Below are 17,995 nucleotides of genomic sequence, written 5' to 3' on the forward strand. Positions count from 1 at the left end.
TTTTAAAAATCCTTTAATCAAAGTTAATACATGTATCTAAATTTCCTTCCTGATTTTTAATTTTTTTTTTTCCTTCTATTTAGTCTTTTAATAAACTTATCTAGAACTTATTTTGGTTGGGTTGTGAAAATGAGGGTCTGAGTTTTTCTTTTTTTTTTTTTCCCCAGTCATTTTCCTAACACATTTATTAAGTAATCATTCATTCTTAAGTGATTTGTAATAATTCCTTTAAAGTGTATTTTACCTACTCATTTATACTAAGTTCTACTTGCGAATTATCTCTTTTGTTCAATTCATCTGTTTTTCTCTTGAGTCTCTACCGCACTCTGAGTTATTTGTATCTTTATAACATTTGACTGTCTAAGTCAGGACCCCTGTCCCTTCATCCGTCATTCTTCTTTTTTTTTTTTCCCTCGGCTATTCTCGCAGATAAGTTATAGGATTGCTTTCTCAAAATCAAAACAAAACAAAGCCTGTGGGATTTTGAGTAAAATTGCACTAAACTTATGTATTCATTTAGGAAGAATTAACATTATGACAGTATTCAGACTTCCTATCCAGGAATGTTTTTCCATTTATTTTTATCTCTCAGTGAGGCTTTTTAGTTTTCTTCCCTTAGGTGTTGCAATTACTTGTAGGGTTTTGTTTTTCCTGCTTTTCTTAGGTTCTTTTTTTTTTTAATAAATTTATTTATTTTATTATTTATTTATTTTGGCTGCATTGGGTCTTCTGTTGCTGCGCGTGGGCTTTCTTTAGTTGCGGTGAGCAGGGGCTACTCTTTGTTGCGGTGCGTGGGCTTCTCATTGCGGTGGCTTCTCTTGTTGCGGAGCATGGACTCTAGGCACGTGGGCTTCAGTAGTTGTGGCACGCAGGCTCAGTAGTTGTAGCGCACGGGCTTAGTTGCTCCACGGCATGTGAGATCTTCCCGGACCAGGGCTCGAACCCGTGTCCCCTGAATTGGCAGGCAGATTTTTTACCACTGCGCCACCAAGGAAGCCCTTTTCTTAGGTTCTTACTCCTGGTTCTTTTTTCCTGCTTCATTATGTTCATCCTTTACTTATGTTAACACTGTCTTTGTGAGTTCCGTTCATGTTTTTCTCAATATTTATTTATTTGGCTGTGCCAGGTCTTAGTTGCGGCACGAGGGATTTTTTTTTTTTTTTTTTTGGTTGCGGCACGTGGGATCTAGTTCCCTGACTAGGGATCGAACCTGGGCCCCCTGCATTGGGAGCATGGAGTCTTAACCACTGGACCACCAGGAAAATCCCGGCTCCATTCATTTTGTTACTGCTTATCTCCTATTTAATTGCGTAACCTAGTTACCATTTAGGGTTTAAAGTTCCTTATTGTTGTCATTGTTCTTAGGCAGACACATTTTTACTAGAAGATAAAGATATTTAACAGTCTTGTTTTGGTGTCCTACTATAACTACCTGTAAGTTTGGGGTATGCTTTTACTTTTTATATTACTGCTGTAATAGTTTTTGGTGAGTTTCTCAATGGTTTTGATATTTATAACCTGGAATTTTGGGGAGCTCATAAAAAACACTATTTTTCTCTACCTAAATTCAGAATCATTTGCGTAATAGCTACATGAGTCAAATGGATAGAGATCAAAATGCCACTTTTAATACTGAGAAAACTGATTGGGGATTGCACCTGAAGGTCTGTGGCTTGTGGGTGTGCACCCAGCTCAGCCCACCTCCACCCGGCGGCCTGGCCGACAGTAGGCGCAAGTGCATATTCTCTGCAGACAGGCAGGTATCAAAGAGGAGGGACTCACTCAAGTGTGGGGAGAAGTGAGCGGCCCATGGTGTTGCTGCAGTTAAAGTCCCTCCACATTGGGAATCCCCTGGCGGTCCAGTGGTTAGGACTCCGTGCTTCCAAAAAAAGTCCCTCCACATAGAAATGGGGAGTAAGTGTCCCTCCCCACGCAGTCTTAACACCCATTTAAGTGGGAAGCCTGTTGCATGAGAACTCTGATAAAACTGACGTAACTACAGTTTGTACTATGGTTCTAGATATTCAGATCTCTTAGGAGATGAGAGCTTGAATTACTGAAATTCAAAAGATTTTTTGTGGTTTCAGAATTCGTATGTTGTATGGGTTTCAGAGATCAGCATTTGATGGCAGTATGATTTATTTCAGCAACGTGAAATCCTTCATGAGATTCAGAGAAGGAAAGAAGAGATAAAAGAAGAAAAAAAAAGGAAAGAAATGGCTAAGCAGGTACTCTAGCAATTCTGCCATACTCAGTTTACATTTTGCTAAACATAAAACCTTTTTATTTCCATTGATGATATTTGAATTATTGTATCTTTATAATGTTTGAATATCTGAGAAGTCAGGACCACTGTCCTTCATTCTTCATTATTCTTTTTCCTTCATTATTCTTTTTCCCCTCCTTTGTTAGTGTCAGTAGTAAAGCTTAAAATGAAGCACTAAAAAGTTTTCCAAATATCATTCATTATATATTTTAGATTCTCCAAATAAGTAGCAAAATTTAGAGTTGTATGTTCTCTGTAGATGACTTAAGCTTACGTAACTACAGTAGTTTATCAAAAGAGTTGAAGGAGAGGAGATTGAAGTTTTTTTGGGTTTTTTTAAAAATTAATTAATTAATTTTTTTGGCTGTGTTGGGTCTTCATTTCTGTGCGAGGGCTTTCTCTAGTTGCGGCAAGCGGGGGCCACTCTTCATCGCGGTGCGCGGGCCTCTCACTATCGCGGCCTCTCTCGTTGCGGAGCACAGGCTCCAGACGCGCAGGCTCAGTAGTTGTGGCTCACGGGCCTAGTTGCTCCGCGGCATGTGGGATCTTCCCAGACCAGGGCTTGAACCCGTGTCCCCTGCATTGGCAGGCAGATTCTCAACCACTGCACCACCAGGGAAGCCCCGAGATTGAAGTTTTGATAATCAACCCAGACTGGAATTATTAATACTTGGAAAATAAAACTATTTGTTCATACAGAAGAGTGAATGGAAACCACATGGATCTCCCTGAGATTTCATTCAGTGATGGAAAAGAAGGATTCAACAGAGCTGGTTTAAAAAGCAGGGGTGGAAAAGGATAAAGTCCTTTTGCCTATATTTTTCCTGAGTCCAACTCAATCAAAAACCAGCTACACATGTTTGGAGAAATCCAGAGACAATTTTGCTCATTCTCTTTTAGAGAAATATGGCATTAAACTTAAGGGAAGCAATGAGGTGCAGTGGGAGGAGCCACTGATGTACAGGTAAGCAGCACCTGGCTGAAAGCTTTGGCTTTTTTACTGCCTGGCTCTGCGACCTTGACAGATGACACTCTACGAGGCTCATTTTCCTCACCCCTTAAGACGGCACAGATAATGCCTTCCTTTCTGTCTTATGTAATTATTCCCACAGATAAATGTACTGCCCTTTGTGAACGTACAAAGCTGTATACAAATTTAAGGTGATATTACTGTTCCCACCAACTCTCCTATCTTACATCTGATCTGCCTTCCTGTCACTCACTCTGCTCTCCCCTTGTTTGTTTTTTACAGTGTTCAAAATAGTTTAATATTGGAGTCAAGACAGATAACAGAACAATACTAATTCTATCAATAGACAGAAGACATAATCCAAACATAGACCCCCTCCACCCCATGTATATGTAACTGATTTTTTGACTAAGGTACAAAGATAATTCTGGAGAAAGGATAGCCTTTTCAGCAAACGGTACTAGAACATTTTTTTTTCTTTTCCATTATGGCTTATTACAGGATATTGAATCTGCTGTCTCTTTGAATGCCTTCTTCTGTTCATCTCTTGCTCTTCTCCCTAATTTTTCCATGTATATTCCACGATTCTAAGCATTTTCGTTTATGAAATTCACATTCTCTTGAAACTGTAACCTGGCCTTCAGTTCTTGAACCAGTACATGTTTGGACATTAAACTTCTAAAAGTTGAGTTCAACGTTATTACACTTGAAAACATTCAGCTTAAATAAGATTTGCATTCTCTACATATTTATAACTATGTACCATGATTGTCTTCCACTTATGACTTATATCTGAAGTAGGTTTTACTTTTCTTTTTTTTAAGGAACGTTTAGAAATAGCTAGTTTGTCAAAGCAAGACCATACCTCTAGGAAAGACCCAGGAGGACACAGAACAGCTGCCGTTCTGCACGGAGGCTCTCCTGACTTTATAGGAAATGGTAAACATCGGACCAACTCCTCTGGAAGGTCTAGGTAAGTCCCTGCGGTTTCTGATGTGGAAGGATGAAAGATGTAGAAGCATTAAAACAACTTGTAGCGAAATTTGGTGGAATTGTCACATGATAGTTTTAATAACTTTTGCAGAGCCTGTATATCTTAATATATTAGTTAGCAATATGAAATAAAAGTTTCACTTAACACTTTCCCAGTATCTTTCATGAAACCAGTTTTAGGGTTCACTCCCTTTTATAACAGTTACAACACTTCACAGTCTTGCCTCCAGTGCAGTTTGATCTGACTTTTAATGATCTAATTATTCAATAGGTGATTTAAAAACTTTTCTCTGTCAGAATCATCATCCAGTCAGATTTCACACTGTGTGTGTTTTCAGTCTGTAACTCCCTAGGTCCCACCACAGATGTGGGGAATACTCCAAAATGGGCACGGGTGTGGGAGATCCTTTACATGAGGACGGGAGCCCCAGTTTGCTGTCAGGACTCCTCTCCCTGTTGCTACTGAGGACACTGGGCTTCCCTGTTACTGCAGGTGGGCTCCTGGGTTGTTCCCTGTCACCAGAGATGATATGAAAGATACTATCTCTTCCTCTACATCCTTTTCCTCAAGTCTCTAAAGACATCCTCAAGTCTCTAAAGAATTGAGACTTCCCTGTCTATTTGCTGTGACCCCCTGTGGACTAGAAAGGAATTTTAGTACAGAATCCATTTGTGAGTAGGTGGGTGATTAAGTAGTATAGGTATTATAATTCAGCTTCTTTATGTGTTTAAACTATCTCTTGTGAGAATCTAAGCAGCACTTAAAACCAACATTTTCTTCTATAAAAAGAAACATTTTAGGGCCAAACTAAAAGCTTGTATAATCTTTTGGGTTACAGTTTGTTTATACGAAGGAATCATTTCGGTTCTTTCCCTAATTATCTACTTTAAAAAAAAAAAATCAGCTCAGAAATCATTTTGATATTAACATTTAGCCACCTACTGTTAAGGTGAACTAAGTCTTTTCTTGAATGCAGTTTCTGGTAACAATTCCTTTTTAAGGTTATAACTCCTTGCACCAATTTAGATTGTTTTTGCAACTGGGCTTCCATTAGGCAACATAGTTTGAAGTTGTCAGAGTACTTCAGCAGGAAATAATTGACAGACTCCTACTGTGTTAGAAACAGTAGAAATAAATCAATGCCATGAATAAGGATGTATAAAAAACAATTTTTTGTTTAAACATTTCCATTTTTGCGGCTAACTGTAAACAGTGGGTCCAAGATTAGACTTGGCTTTTGAGATCAGAGATTATTAGCAAGTTTATTCAAGGAAGGATGGGAACTTCTCTCCCTCCTTGACATAGGTAGAACTTTTCATGTAGTGCTTGTGGAGGGCCATTTGTATGTCTTGGATAGAATGTGACATTCCATGAGCATCCAAGAAGAAATCATTTTTTAAAAAATTTTTATTAATTAATTAATTTATTTATGGCTACTGTGTTTGGATCTTCGTTTCCGTGCAAGGGCTCTCTCTAGTTGCGGCAAGCGGGGGCCACTCTTCATCGCGGTGCGCGGGCCTCTCATTATCGCGGCCTCTCTTGTTGCGGAGCACGGGCTCCGGACGCACAGGCTCAGTAGTTGTGGCTCACGGGCCTAGTTGCTCCACGGCATGTGGGATCTTCCCAGACCAGGGCTCGAACCCGTGTCCCCTGCATTGGCAGGCAGATTCTCAACCACTGCACCACCAGGGAAGCCCAAGAAATAATTTTTATGTACTGTTTGCCAACGTTGTTGCACAAACCTGCATGAACTCTGGCACTGTGTTGGCTACCGACTGGAAAAGAATGAATCTTTCTTAAAGTATAGTTTACATGCTTCTTCAGTTAAGAAATAAAGTCCTTGATATACTGAAGTACCTCATGGCATACTCTTGATTCTTTTTCTTCCTTGCTATTCACTAGTCTTTGAGTTGGAAAGCCAAAGGAAAGAAGCAGAGTGTTCCATTTTATTCTTTCAGTTAGTAGATACATTTGATAGAGTTAGTAGAGATGGCCTTGTCATCACTATTGTCAGCAGGCATTATTCGAATTGGCTGTGACTAAAAACAATACAATCTAGAACCAGATACTTAATGAGCACTTACTAAAGGTCAGACACCTTTCTGAGTCCTGGGGATTCAATAAACAAGATCAAGAAGGACTCTGGTTTCATGGAGCTTATATTCTAGTTGGAGGAGACCGTCCACAAGCAAGCAAGAAAATGTCAGATGGTGACTAGCGCTCTGCAGAGAATTTAAATAGGCTGTCTTGAAGAAAGACCGGATGGCTACTTTAGATTGGGTGTTTGGAGGAAGGAGTCCAAGGATTGGATCCTGAGTGACAGAAGGACAGTGGCTTTCGACGGGGTGGGGGGTGGGGCACGGATACTGGATCTGGATGATGGAATGGAGCCAGCTGCTTGGGTAAAGAACAGCCGGTGCAGAAGGCCCGAAGCCAGCCTGGCCTTGTCCTGCCCAGAGCTCATCAAACAGGGCAGCGTGGCTGCAATGAGCGGGCATGGAGAGAGTGGTTCAAGGCGGCGGCAGGGGTGTGTCACGGAGGGCTTTGTTGGTCGGGTCAGGAGTTTAGGTGTAATGAGCAGCCATTCGGGGTTTTAAAGAGGAATAAGACAGCATCTGATCCACACTGAGTGAAGTTCTTCCTGGCTGCCAGTGGAGAGTGGAGAACAGGAGAGCAACAGTAGAGGAACGGTTCGCACGTCACGCTTCGTACTACTCTCCCCCTCCCTCAGCCTCTGCACGGCAGCTACGCTCATCTTGCAGTCCTTCGCGCACTGCCAAGCTCCTTCCCATCTCGGGGCCTCTGCCAGTCACTCTGCCTGCGACGCTCTCCCTGGGGCACTTTGCATGGCCGGCTTCTTATCTTTCAGTTCTCTGCTCACCAGTGACCTCAGACGCCTTCCCTGAGCAGCCCCCTCCCCACCCCCCCGCTCCCCTGCTTAGTCACTTGTTCCCCAGTTCCCTGTTTTAAGTTTCTCCATAGCAGTTACTGCTAACTGAACTTCATATTCACTTGTTTGCTTTTTTATTGTCTTTCTCCTTTCATGACAATGTCAAGTTCATGCGAGCAAGGACCTCATCTGTGTTTCCCTCAGGGCCTGGAACAGTGCCTGGGAGAGACAGAGTAGGTGCTCAGTAAACATCTGTTGAAAGGAGGGAGGGAGTCAGGAAGGATGATAGAAAGGGACAGACTGTCTTTTTGGCACTTGTAGGGTCTGCAGCCTCTTCAACCAGGGTGGCTCAGCTTTTCTTTTTATGTGGGCGTATCAAAAATCAGTAAGGCTTTATTTAATGAAAGGTTTCCACTGCGTAAAACAAGAGAAAGAGAACAGAAAACCACTCACTGTTCTAGTGGAAAGAGCTTAAAGGCCTGATACTCAAGGGCCTGGCCCCTTGGCCCAGCTTTTCACGGATGTGTTTTTGTCTTTGTTGAACAACTTTATTTTCTGTGTCCTTAAGGTTGTCTTTGTTCCCCTTTGAAGGATTTACCTTTTATTTTTTTTTTCAAATTGAGGTAAAATTCAAATAATATAAAACTAACCATTTTAAAGTGTCAGTTTAAACTAACCATTCAGTGTCAAGCTGTCTTTTGTAAAGTGCAGACATAGTTCTCTCCTGCCTTCTTCCCAGGGATGTTGTATCTCATAAATGGGCACTTTGAACTTTTTAGGAGAAGCAAAAAAAGAAAAAAAAATTCTATAAAGTAGTTCATGGTAGAGAATTATTTTCACAGTTTCAGACTTGCCTTCCGTGCAGGTAACTAAAGTGTAGCCCAGAATCTAGGATACATCACCCATTTTCATCAGGAAACAGCATCAGGTTGTCTTGTAGTTTGTTTTCCTGATTTTGACACCATGTGTGGTAACTGCTGGCTATTCCTCCTTACAGAGAAGAGATAATTAAGGGTATAAGTGTTACCCAGCTGGGTTTTTGGTTTTCTTTAATCAATAGAAATTGATAAGAGGCCAGATGAGAAATTCAGGCAAGGCTTTATTGGGACTCGTGCTGTAGCACATGGGAGCAAAAACAAATAACAGATGCCCTTGCTCTCTCTCTGAGGTGGTGGTTGGGCAAGCTGGTGCCTTAAATGGGGTGAGGGTAGGGACAGACCCTGGGTCGGGCCGGAGGGGTGGCTTGGGTGGTCGGCCCCACCCCCTTGGTGGTGCTGTGTGCAGGGTGCATGCTCAGTACCCTGCTTTGCTCCCGACACCTCAGAAGTGGCAGTTGGGTTTTTGGTCTTTTTGTATCTTGTTCATAATTTGCCCCAATGGGGCATGCACGCAGCTATTTTTAGTCCCTTACAGTTTCTTTGTATTCTGTTGCTCTAGGAGACGTTTGTCCAGGTGAAAGCACTGCAGCAAAGGGTCCCAGGTCCCAGCCTGTCTCCTAAGTATAAGACATGGGCTGGGGAACCGCTGAAGTATTAAGGATGTGGGTAGGGGAAGAGGGAATCCTTGATACATCTCTCCACACTTGTGAGCTTCCATTGCTCACAGTCTCTCCAGTTGGCTCCATGGAGGCATAGACTGGTTCACTTCAAATTAAGCAATGTCAGCAATTCTTACTAACTTTATGTCCACAGAGCTGCCTGGAGTTTCAAATTGGGGGACCAAGAGCTAGAGTTTTCTGTGGCATCTTGGTGAGTTAGGCGGGAAGATGAGACTACCCTAGCCCCCTGTGTCTCATATGAGATCTTCCTTTTTCCGTCCCATCCCAACCATCTACACCATTGACCATGTTGGCAGAGCAGTCTTTTGGGTGGGAGTCTGATTCTCAAGTCCCTAGTAGACAAATTGCCGCCTCTTTTCTTGCTACTTGGCTTTTTAAAAAATCATATTTTCCTCTTATTTGAGGTATCAAGGTCCTAGATGCCTAATTTAGTCTTCTAAAATTGAACTGTGTCTAATTATCTGTTCTTTATAAAACCCAGTTAATGTTATCTGGCAATTTTGTTTAAAACACCCTTTACCCTGTGTACTGCCACAGCTACTGGGAAAAACTGATAACATGGGTGATATTTCTAATGATATTGCAAACCCCCATGAATATTCCATAATCTAGAATTAATCATTGGCAATGACGGGACTTCCCTGGTAGTCCAGTGGTAAAGAATCCACCTTCCAATGCAGGGAATGCGGGTTCCACCCCTGGTTAGGGAACTAAGATCCCACATGCTGCGGGGCAACTGAGCCCACACACCACAACTACTGAGCCCGCACATCTCAACTAGAGAGCCCACGTGTCACAAACTACAGAGCCCACGTGCCCTGGAGCCTTCGCACCACAACTAGAGAGAAGCCCGTGTGCCGCAACAAAAGACCCTGTGTGCCGCAACTAAGACCCGACACAGCCAAAAATAAATAATAAATCTTAAAAAAAAAAAATCATTGGCAATGACACCAGTGTTAATTGCTTCTAAATACCATTTGCTTGCATCGGGATGGCTATTTCTGCTGGAGTTTAGGAGCTGTTTTACTTATTAATGGATTAGGTTCCAGAAGGTTGTTCCGAACCCAATTCTGATGAGTCCAAAGTAGACAGTATGAGCCTCCAATATGTACACATTTTTGGGTGAAAACAGGAAACGCCAGTGACATTGGATTTCTTCTTTGTTCCTTCTCTTCAAACTCTCTGTGATTTACTTTTTATCCTTCAGAATTGTTCCTGCTGTCAATCTGTCCCATGTGGCATGTACCACATTTGTCCTTTTCTTGATGCTTTCACTTTTAAAATGATCTCTGGGTTTTTTTTCAATCCTAATGATACATCTTTTCTTACTAGAACTCTTAACATTCTCATTGGGTTTGTACTTAACAGTCATGATGGGGTGATTAATATTCTAAAACGCCTTAAAATCAAGCATTTACACACTGTAAACTAAAGAACATAGAGGAGTTAGACTAAAATGACTATTAGCACCATCTGTTGGAGGGGGCAAAGCTCATGTAGAGGTGCTTCTGCATCATTTATTATAGGTTAATGAGTCTAGCACATCATTTTAAACCCTCACTCTTATCCTTTTCTCTATAAATTTCAGTATGCCCAGGGTTGCACAAATAACTTGAGAAGTCGAAATTTAAACAGAGCTACAGTGTATTAGTCATACCCTGGTGTTTGGAATTTGTGGACACGCATGTGGTATGAGAGACTCAAGTCATAACAGGTCTTATCAGCATTGTGGGTGGGTGCTGGGGGGGAAGGTATATAGGATTGAAGGTGATGAGACCAGTTAATAATGGGGTATTTCTTGTATCCAGGAGAAATTTGGTGATGTCCTGAACAGGGTAGGGGAATTGGAGAAGAGAGACTGAAACTTGGGGATCAGTTAGATGCAGGAGATCTAGGAGCTCAGGGAGATGTGCACATTTTTGACTAGTGAGACAGAATGGATGACTATGCCACCAACCACAATTAAAAAAGAACCAAGGGGAAAAATCAGATCGAAAGTGGGTAGGAGGGAGGTGGCAGTTTTACTGACTTCGCAGTGCCATGAAGAATAAATAGAAGGGGCAGACATGAAGACAGCAAGTGTAGAAGTTTGAAAATGAAAAACAAGGCGGGGCTTGGGATTGAGGGAGAGGAGAATGGACATGGGAAAGATATATAGGTTGAGGGAAGGAGCCAATATAGAGGAGTAGGTTGAACATACAGGAGAGAGGGACTAACTGATGGAGCAGGACCCCAGAGGAGACTGTAGGGATGGAACTGAGGACAGGGAAGCTGTCCTTCCTCACAGTCTGGGAAAAAGAAAAAATGGGGCAGATGCCAAGTAACTTTCTAGGTGGACCCACAGAAAGTGTGGGCTTCACTGCTCATTTCTTCGTGTTCTCAGTGAAAAGTGGAGGTCAATATCATGCTCAGAGTGAGAGGGCTGCTTCCTAGAGATCAAAGCATTTCTTCCAAGTGTCCAATCCTGACCATCAAGAGCTCTCTCCCTTGCCTCATCCCTGCAAAGCTCTCCCGATTTACTCGTTATATTTGCATTATAATCTAGCTTCCCAGCTATTGCTTCCCACTCAGAAAAAAAAGTAGAAAAAGGGAAAGAGAAGAAGAGGGGTTGGGCTTTGAGTATTTTGAAGAAGTTGTGAAGGGGAATAGCAGAGACCAGAAAGAGAATCAATGAGCATTCAATAGTGGGGGGTCAGGAATTTGTAGTGCTCCAAGCTGCCATTTTGCAGCTTTCTCCAGATGTGTGTGTGCACGAGATGTGGGGTCAATACAGAATAGAGCTAAATCACTGCTGTAGAACTTCTGTGATGATGGAAATGTTCTCGATCAATGCTGCCCAATATGGTAGCCACTAGCCACTTGGGGCTGAGTACAAACATACCTCAGAGATGTTGTGGGAACAGACCACCACAATAAAGTATCACAATCAATAAAGCAAGTCACATGAATTTTTGGTTTCCCAGTGCATATAAAAGTCATGTTTACACTATGCTGTGGTCTATTAAGTGTGCAATTGCATTATATTTTTTAAAAACAATGTACATACCTTAATTTTAAAATACTTTATTGCTAAAAAATGCTAAACAGCATCTGAGCCTTCAGTGAGTCGTAGTAGTAACTGATCACAGATCACCAAAGCAAATATAATAATAGTGAAAAAGTTTGAAATATTGCAAGAATTACCACAACGTGACACAGAGACATGAAGTAAGCAAATGCTGTTGGAAAAATGGAGCTGATAGACTTGCTTAATGCAAGGTTGCCGCAAACCTTCAATCTAAAATAAAAAAAAGCCACAGAATCTTTGAAGTTCAATAAAGCCAAGTACAATAAAATGAGGTATCCCTGTACTCAAGCGTGCCTATTGCAGTTGAAGAACTGAATTTTTCATTTAATTGAGTTTGAATTGAATTTAAGTAGCCACATGTGGCTAGTGGCTACCATACTGGGTAGCACAGGTGTAGAGCAGGGGTTTGTAGAGTTCGTGTGGGGAAGACTCAATGGCGAGTGGGGGGCTGGACAGCTTTCCCATTAGCACCTTCAGCTCAGTTCCCAGCAGAGACAGATGTTGGACAGTGAGTGGGCTAGCAAGCAGGAAAAAATGGAGGGGCAAGAATTTCCTGTGTTAATCTTAAAGAAAAAAAATCGTTGTCCAAATTTATTTTTAAGGCGAGAACGTCAGTATTCTGTGTGTAGTAGTGAAGATTCTCCTGGCTCTTGTGAAATCCTGTATTTCTCTATGGGTAGTCCTGATCAGCTCATGGTGCACAAAGGGAAATGTATTGGTGAGTAAACTAGCTAAACTCATTTAAATTATTCTAATGACGAAAGTTAATCCTGAAGGAATGGGGTAGAATAGATGCCGTCGTCTAGACCAGCGCAGTCCAAGGAAGACTCTTTAAGCTGATAGTCATTCTAGCTCCTGCTCCTGATGACTAGAAGGAGAAGTCACTCAGGTTTCCCCTTCTGTAAAATGGAAATAAAAACCCAGGCTCTTGGCAATATTGTTAGCAGAAAGGTAATTTAAAATTTGCCGTCGTTAGCATTAGCCAAGCTTTTCAAAACCAAAATGGTTGAAATATTATGAATCAGTAGAATTTTGCATCTTGTGCATCTGTTGCTGATAAAATATGTGTAACAAAATGAGTTCTAATGCCTATGATCTTTAATGGTCAAGTCTCATTTTCTTAATTTGCTGTCCACCTGCTTAGCGTTTTCCTGCTTGGCATACTGTACCAGACCAGGAAAACCACTTTATTTTCTATGTGTTTTATTTAGCAGTTTAGTCATCTTATTTAGCAGGTGGCTATTTGGAGTGAATCTCATTCAGCAATTTGCTATTTGAATTGTTTATATTAAAATCAAGTTTTCAGTATCTACTTCCTTTGCCCTAAATGTACATGATCTTTTATCAGTCATACAGATACAGCCACTAATTGGTGTAGGGATCACTTGCATATGGTGAATTTGACAATTAAGTTCAATTTTCAATTCTTATCAGAGCTAACAAGTAGCTAAATTACCTATATCAAGTTTGCTTTCTTTTGTTAACTTTTTCCTTCCTCTTTGAGGAGGTATAAATAAACAGGGGAGTTGCCGGGGAGAGGGCAGCAGGTGGAGGGAGAAGAAATCAAGCATCTGAAGAGTCTGTGATCTGGACACTCAACCTTGGCTGACTGAGGCAACCTGGACCATTCAGGATTCTGCACATACGCAGAGCCTGCCCTGTTCAGACACAGCAACTGTTTGGGCAGGTTTAAGACCTTGATAGAGATGCTTGGCTTTGGTCCTGAGACTGTCCTTGACTCTGAGGCATTTCCGACTCATGAACTGGCAACATAAAACTCACTGCTTTTACTAATAATCTGGGGAAATCAGGAAGGCAAATTAATCCAACTGCTCATTACCTTACCTTTGTCTCCTAGTCTCACTGGTAGTCATTAGACAGATTCACCTTACTTAATACCCTCATTAGGAGACACATTTGCAGCCTGAACTTTTTTTTTATAAAACCACCAAGTAAATTATTTATTTTGTTTTCTCATGACAGGTCTAGTTTTTAAAATATGTCCTAATTTTCTAAGAAATGTTTTTGTAAAAGATCAATGAATTAACATTTGCTTTAAAGCTGTTGGAACTAGAGGGAATCAAGAACTTCCCTAGATATTATTCTTTATATATTAAAGCATTATAGAGGCTTCTGTATAAATGATCATTGTTAGCACATAGTAGAGTATCAGTCTGAGCTCTTTTGGTAACATTTTCCTTCAGCCTCACTGCAGTGTGTTCTTTTGTCCCTTTTATTATCCCCAAAAGTGACAAAAGGAGGGTGACAAAAGGAGGGTGGCAATGATAGAACTATAATACAAAATAAAAACCCAACCAGCAATTATGAAATACCCACTTAGTCCCAGTTGGGGAGATAAATATTGCAAGACATTGTGCCATATAATTCACGAATTTAATTAGGCTTTGTGTAAATCACATCACATTCTGTCCCATAAACGTTTACTATCATGTGTCTCCAGCGTGTGCTGCATAGATCCAACATTCCACAGGTTGCTTCCTTTGATTGACACATTTTCAAACATTAGGGGTTTTTTTTTTTCCCCTTGGCTAAGAATGTCAGGAGTTATGACTAGCATAACAGATCATTTTAAATAAAATCTCTTAAATAGTCAGCATTTCTGTGAAGTAAAACTGCTTCTCTAGGTGAGTTAGTTCAGCCACATTTCTCCGAAGTATTTTTGCCAAGACCACTTTGTCTTATGTATACAGGTTACTTCACTTTTCATTATGAAGATAATGTAGCATCATGGAGAACTATCAATATTATTTGTATAATAAGAGAAAAAGAATACGAGAAAAAGAAAAGAATATCAGTGGTTCTCAATTGGGGCGATTTTGTTCCCTAGGGGACATTAGGTGCCATCTAGAGATATTTTTGATGATTAAGACTAGGGTAAGGGGTGCTACTGGCATCTTGTGGATAGAGGCCAGGGATACTGCTGAACATCTTACAGTACACAAGACAGCCCCCTTCAACAAAGGATTATCTGGTCCCAAATGTCAATAGTGTCAAGGGTGAGAAACCCTGTTATATATGCTACGATTTGGTAAATTAGGAAAAAAAAACGGGTAGAGGGAGCTAGAAGAGAAATAAAACAAAATGGTGATATTGTGGGTGATATTTTTCTCCACTTCCAATTTTTTGGTGATTTTCTATTACAGTCTTTAATAAAAATTTAGATTTTTGTAAGAAAAATTTTGGTGTTAACAAAAATTTAGCTCTCCCAGGTATAGGTCGAAACCATATGCCTATCATTAAATGAATGTATCTCTCTCACGCGCTTCAAATTTAAACTGTCACGACTGGTTCCTTCCCTTGAAGCCATTGGCCAGTTTGTATTTACTGAGCATATTCACATGTTGTGTTTAGAAAATCATTGATGTATTCAAATTTCCAAGTTACTAAAACCTGTTCTCACTGTGTACACTAATCTGCATTGAGGGAGTGTTCCTAGTTCCAAACTCCTTCTATTACATTAGTTGGTATTTAGCTGTGTTAGGGTTACTCTACCACACCAGTAGGCACGGTCATCAGAGGTGGACTGGTTATGAAAGTAACAGTGTGAATAACGGCCAGTAGAAGAAAACATTAGTCCGATACTAAGATCTCACTGTCGAATCTTGTCCCTTTGTAAAATTTAGTGTTTTAGAGCTCAGAGTATATTGTTAAATACCAAAAATTGGTTACAAAAGAGCATGTATTACATGAAGTCACATTTTTCATAGTTAGTACATGGTATCCATTGTTGAATGAATGACTGTCTATTCCCTCTTTTTTTTTTTATGCCCACAGAAAATGTACCAGTGAGATTTAATTATATTTTCTTTCAATGTGCAGGCAGTGATGAGCAGCTTGGAAAATTAGTTTACAATGCTTTGGAAACAGCCACTGGCAGCTTTGTCTTGTTGTATGAGTGGGTTCTTCAATGGCAGAAAAAAATGGGTCCATTCCTTACCAGTCAAGAAAAAGAGAAGATTGATAAGTGCAAAAAGCAGGTAGGCATCCAAGATGGCTCACTGAGCAAAAGGACTAATCTCGAGCTTAAGGCGACGACAAAACAAAATAGCTCGGCATTTGATTGGCCACCAAAGATGACCCAAAATGCTGTGAGATCTGTTTAACCAGAGGGGATGGTGGAAGACCATAAGTTTTCTCAGCCCCTGCTGCCTCTTTCAGAACTTTCACAACACAGTCAAAACTTTTGCAGCTGCTTCTCAACCTCCTTTCTCAGCCCTTATTATTCCATTAATAGCTGTCTCTCCAACTGGGATTAAAGAGTACTTCATAACTGTGCTATTTGCAATCATTTGCATTTTCTCAGTTTTTTGAAATACTGCTTCACAACTGAATTTTCAGGGACTGGAGAATTTTATAGTTCTTTATAATACTGAACTTAAGGAGAACATTTAATATTGCATATTGCAGTGTTACATAATAAACAAAGGTTATAAAACAGTAGGTAAAGCATTGTGTTTGGAAATGTATGTGTATTTATGACAAAAAAAAAAAACCTGGAAGTAAAGACACTGCAATCTTAACAGTTGTCTTTGGGTAGTGGCCATAAAGATAAATTGTGGGGTTTTTCTTTTGTATTAGTACTTATTAAAATTTTGACAGTGAATCTTTGTAATCAGGAAAACTTATTTTTAAATTAATGTTTCTTTTTTCTGGTGGCCCTATCGCAAAAGAAGTTGCTTTTGAGACTTGTCCATCTTTATGAACTTGTAGGTTGACCATGTGGTTTAGGAGAGGACTCAGTTCAGGGCATATTCCTTCTCCTCTCCTTTGAAAGTACATCTTCTATTAAATATTTCACTTTTAAAGTGAAACACTAGTTAATGCCTACCAACCCAGTTGTCATCTTACTGGTTTTTTCCATACCAGATTCAAGGGGCAGAAACGGAATTCAACTCACTGGTAAAACTGAGCCATCCGAACATAGTACGCTACTTTGCAATGAATCTCAAAGAGCAAGACGATTCCATTGTGGTGGACATTTTAGTGGAGCACACTAATGGGGTCTCCCTCTTGGCCCACCTAAGCCACTCGGGCCCCATCCCCGGGCATCAGCTCCGCAGGTACGCGACTCAGCTCTTGTCAGGCCTTGATTATTTGCACAGCAATTCCGTGGTGCACAAGGTTCTGAGTGCATCGAATGTCTTAGTGGACGCAGAGGGCACCATCAAGATTACGGACTACAGCATTTCTAAGCGCCTAGCAGACATTTGCAAGGAGGACGTGTTTGAGCAAACCCGGGTTCGTTTTAGTGACAGTGCCCTACCTTATAAAACGGGGAAGAAAGGGGATGTTTGGCGTCTTGGCCTTCTGCTGCTCTCCCTCAGCCAAGGACAAGAGTGTGAAGAGTACCCTGTGACCATCCCTAGTGACTTACCAGCTGACTTTCAAGATTTTCTAAAGAAGTGAGTATCATTGAGATTTCTCTCTAATTGCACTTTACTCCTATACTTTTGGTTGTGCTTGAATGTGCTAAACATCTAAGTCATGTGTATAAGCTGAAGAGTGAAGAACAGGATTAAAGTTAATTCTTTGTTCTCCCAATCCTTTCCCACCCACATATGTTCTGTTTTCTCACTTATATTTATCATTCCCATAACTCCTACATTCTTCTAAATTCACCTGGGCTCTTAATAATAGATTTTCAAACTACTTTTTGGAGACTGCCTGTTATACCCTAGGAAGTCAGTAGGGATTGCTAGGAGGAGAAATGCCCCAGGTATTCCAAATGGAAACCCCTCTGTCCACCTTTGCTGCTGGTTCCTAAGGGGTCAAAGACAAGGCCTCCCATTTAGAAAACAGCTTAAGGGGCATTAATGTGAGCAATAGGGAGCGGCTATAAATGAAGATGAAGCTTCGCTTGCTCGCTGTCTGTTCACCTACTGCTGTGCGGCCCAGTTCCTAACAGGCCACGGACGGGTACCGGGGGTTGGGGACCCCTGGCTTGTGGGATCTTAGTTCCCCAACCAGGGATTGAACCCGGGCCCTCAGCAGTAGAAGTGTGGAGTCCTAACCAACGGACTGCCAGGGAATTCCCTGATTTCATTCTTCAAAATGTCACCTTTAGCTTTCTGCCCTTCCTCATTGGTCAAGAATAACTTAGTAAAGGTTAGCAATAGCATTATGTATTTTCACAAACAACACTGCAAACTTTAAGTAGAACCTATCTTTTCACATTTAACAGTAAAAGGAAGGACTCAGTAGGTAAAGCTTTCCTAGTTTTCCTCTTAGA

The 17,995-nt window shown here is 40.9% G+C and overlaps 1 protein-coding gene across 5 annotated transcripts in view; it reads left to right on the forward strand.

Moving 5' to 3' along the window:
* Positions 1-17,995, forward strand: part of EIF2AK4 (eukaryotic translation initiation factor 2 alpha kinase 4) — a 109,221-nt gene that overhangs the window by 24,747 nt on the left and 66,479 nt on the right. For 3 of the 5 annotated variants that reach the window (XR_014257815.1, XM_082442882.1, XM_082442883.1), the window contains exons 5-9: positions 2,148-2,228; positions 4,061-4,209; positions 12,348-12,463; positions 15,586-15,743; positions 16,633-17,168. Coding sequence is in view for 4 of the 5 variants with exons in the window: in XM_082442882.1 (XP_082299008.1) it covers positions 2,148-2,228; positions 4,061-4,209; positions 12,348-12,463; positions 15,586-15,743; positions 16,633-17,168 (1,040 nt within the window). In the remaining variant the exon portion in view is untranslated. Of the gene's footprint in view, positions 1-2,147; positions 2,229-2,999; positions 3,231-4,060; positions 4,210-12,347; positions 12,464-15,585; positions 15,744-16,632; positions 17,169-17,995 lie in introns of those variants that run through there. The other 2 variants (XM_082442884.1, XM_082442885.1) reach the window with 2 other exon arrangements.

Source organism: Balaenoptera physalus (assembly GCF_965194825.1).
Source record: "Balaenoptera physalus genome assembly, chromosome: 2".
Taxonomy (NCBI): domain Eukaryota; kingdom Metazoa; phylum Chordata; class Mammalia; order Artiodactyla; family Balaenopteridae; genus Balaenoptera; species Balaenoptera physalus.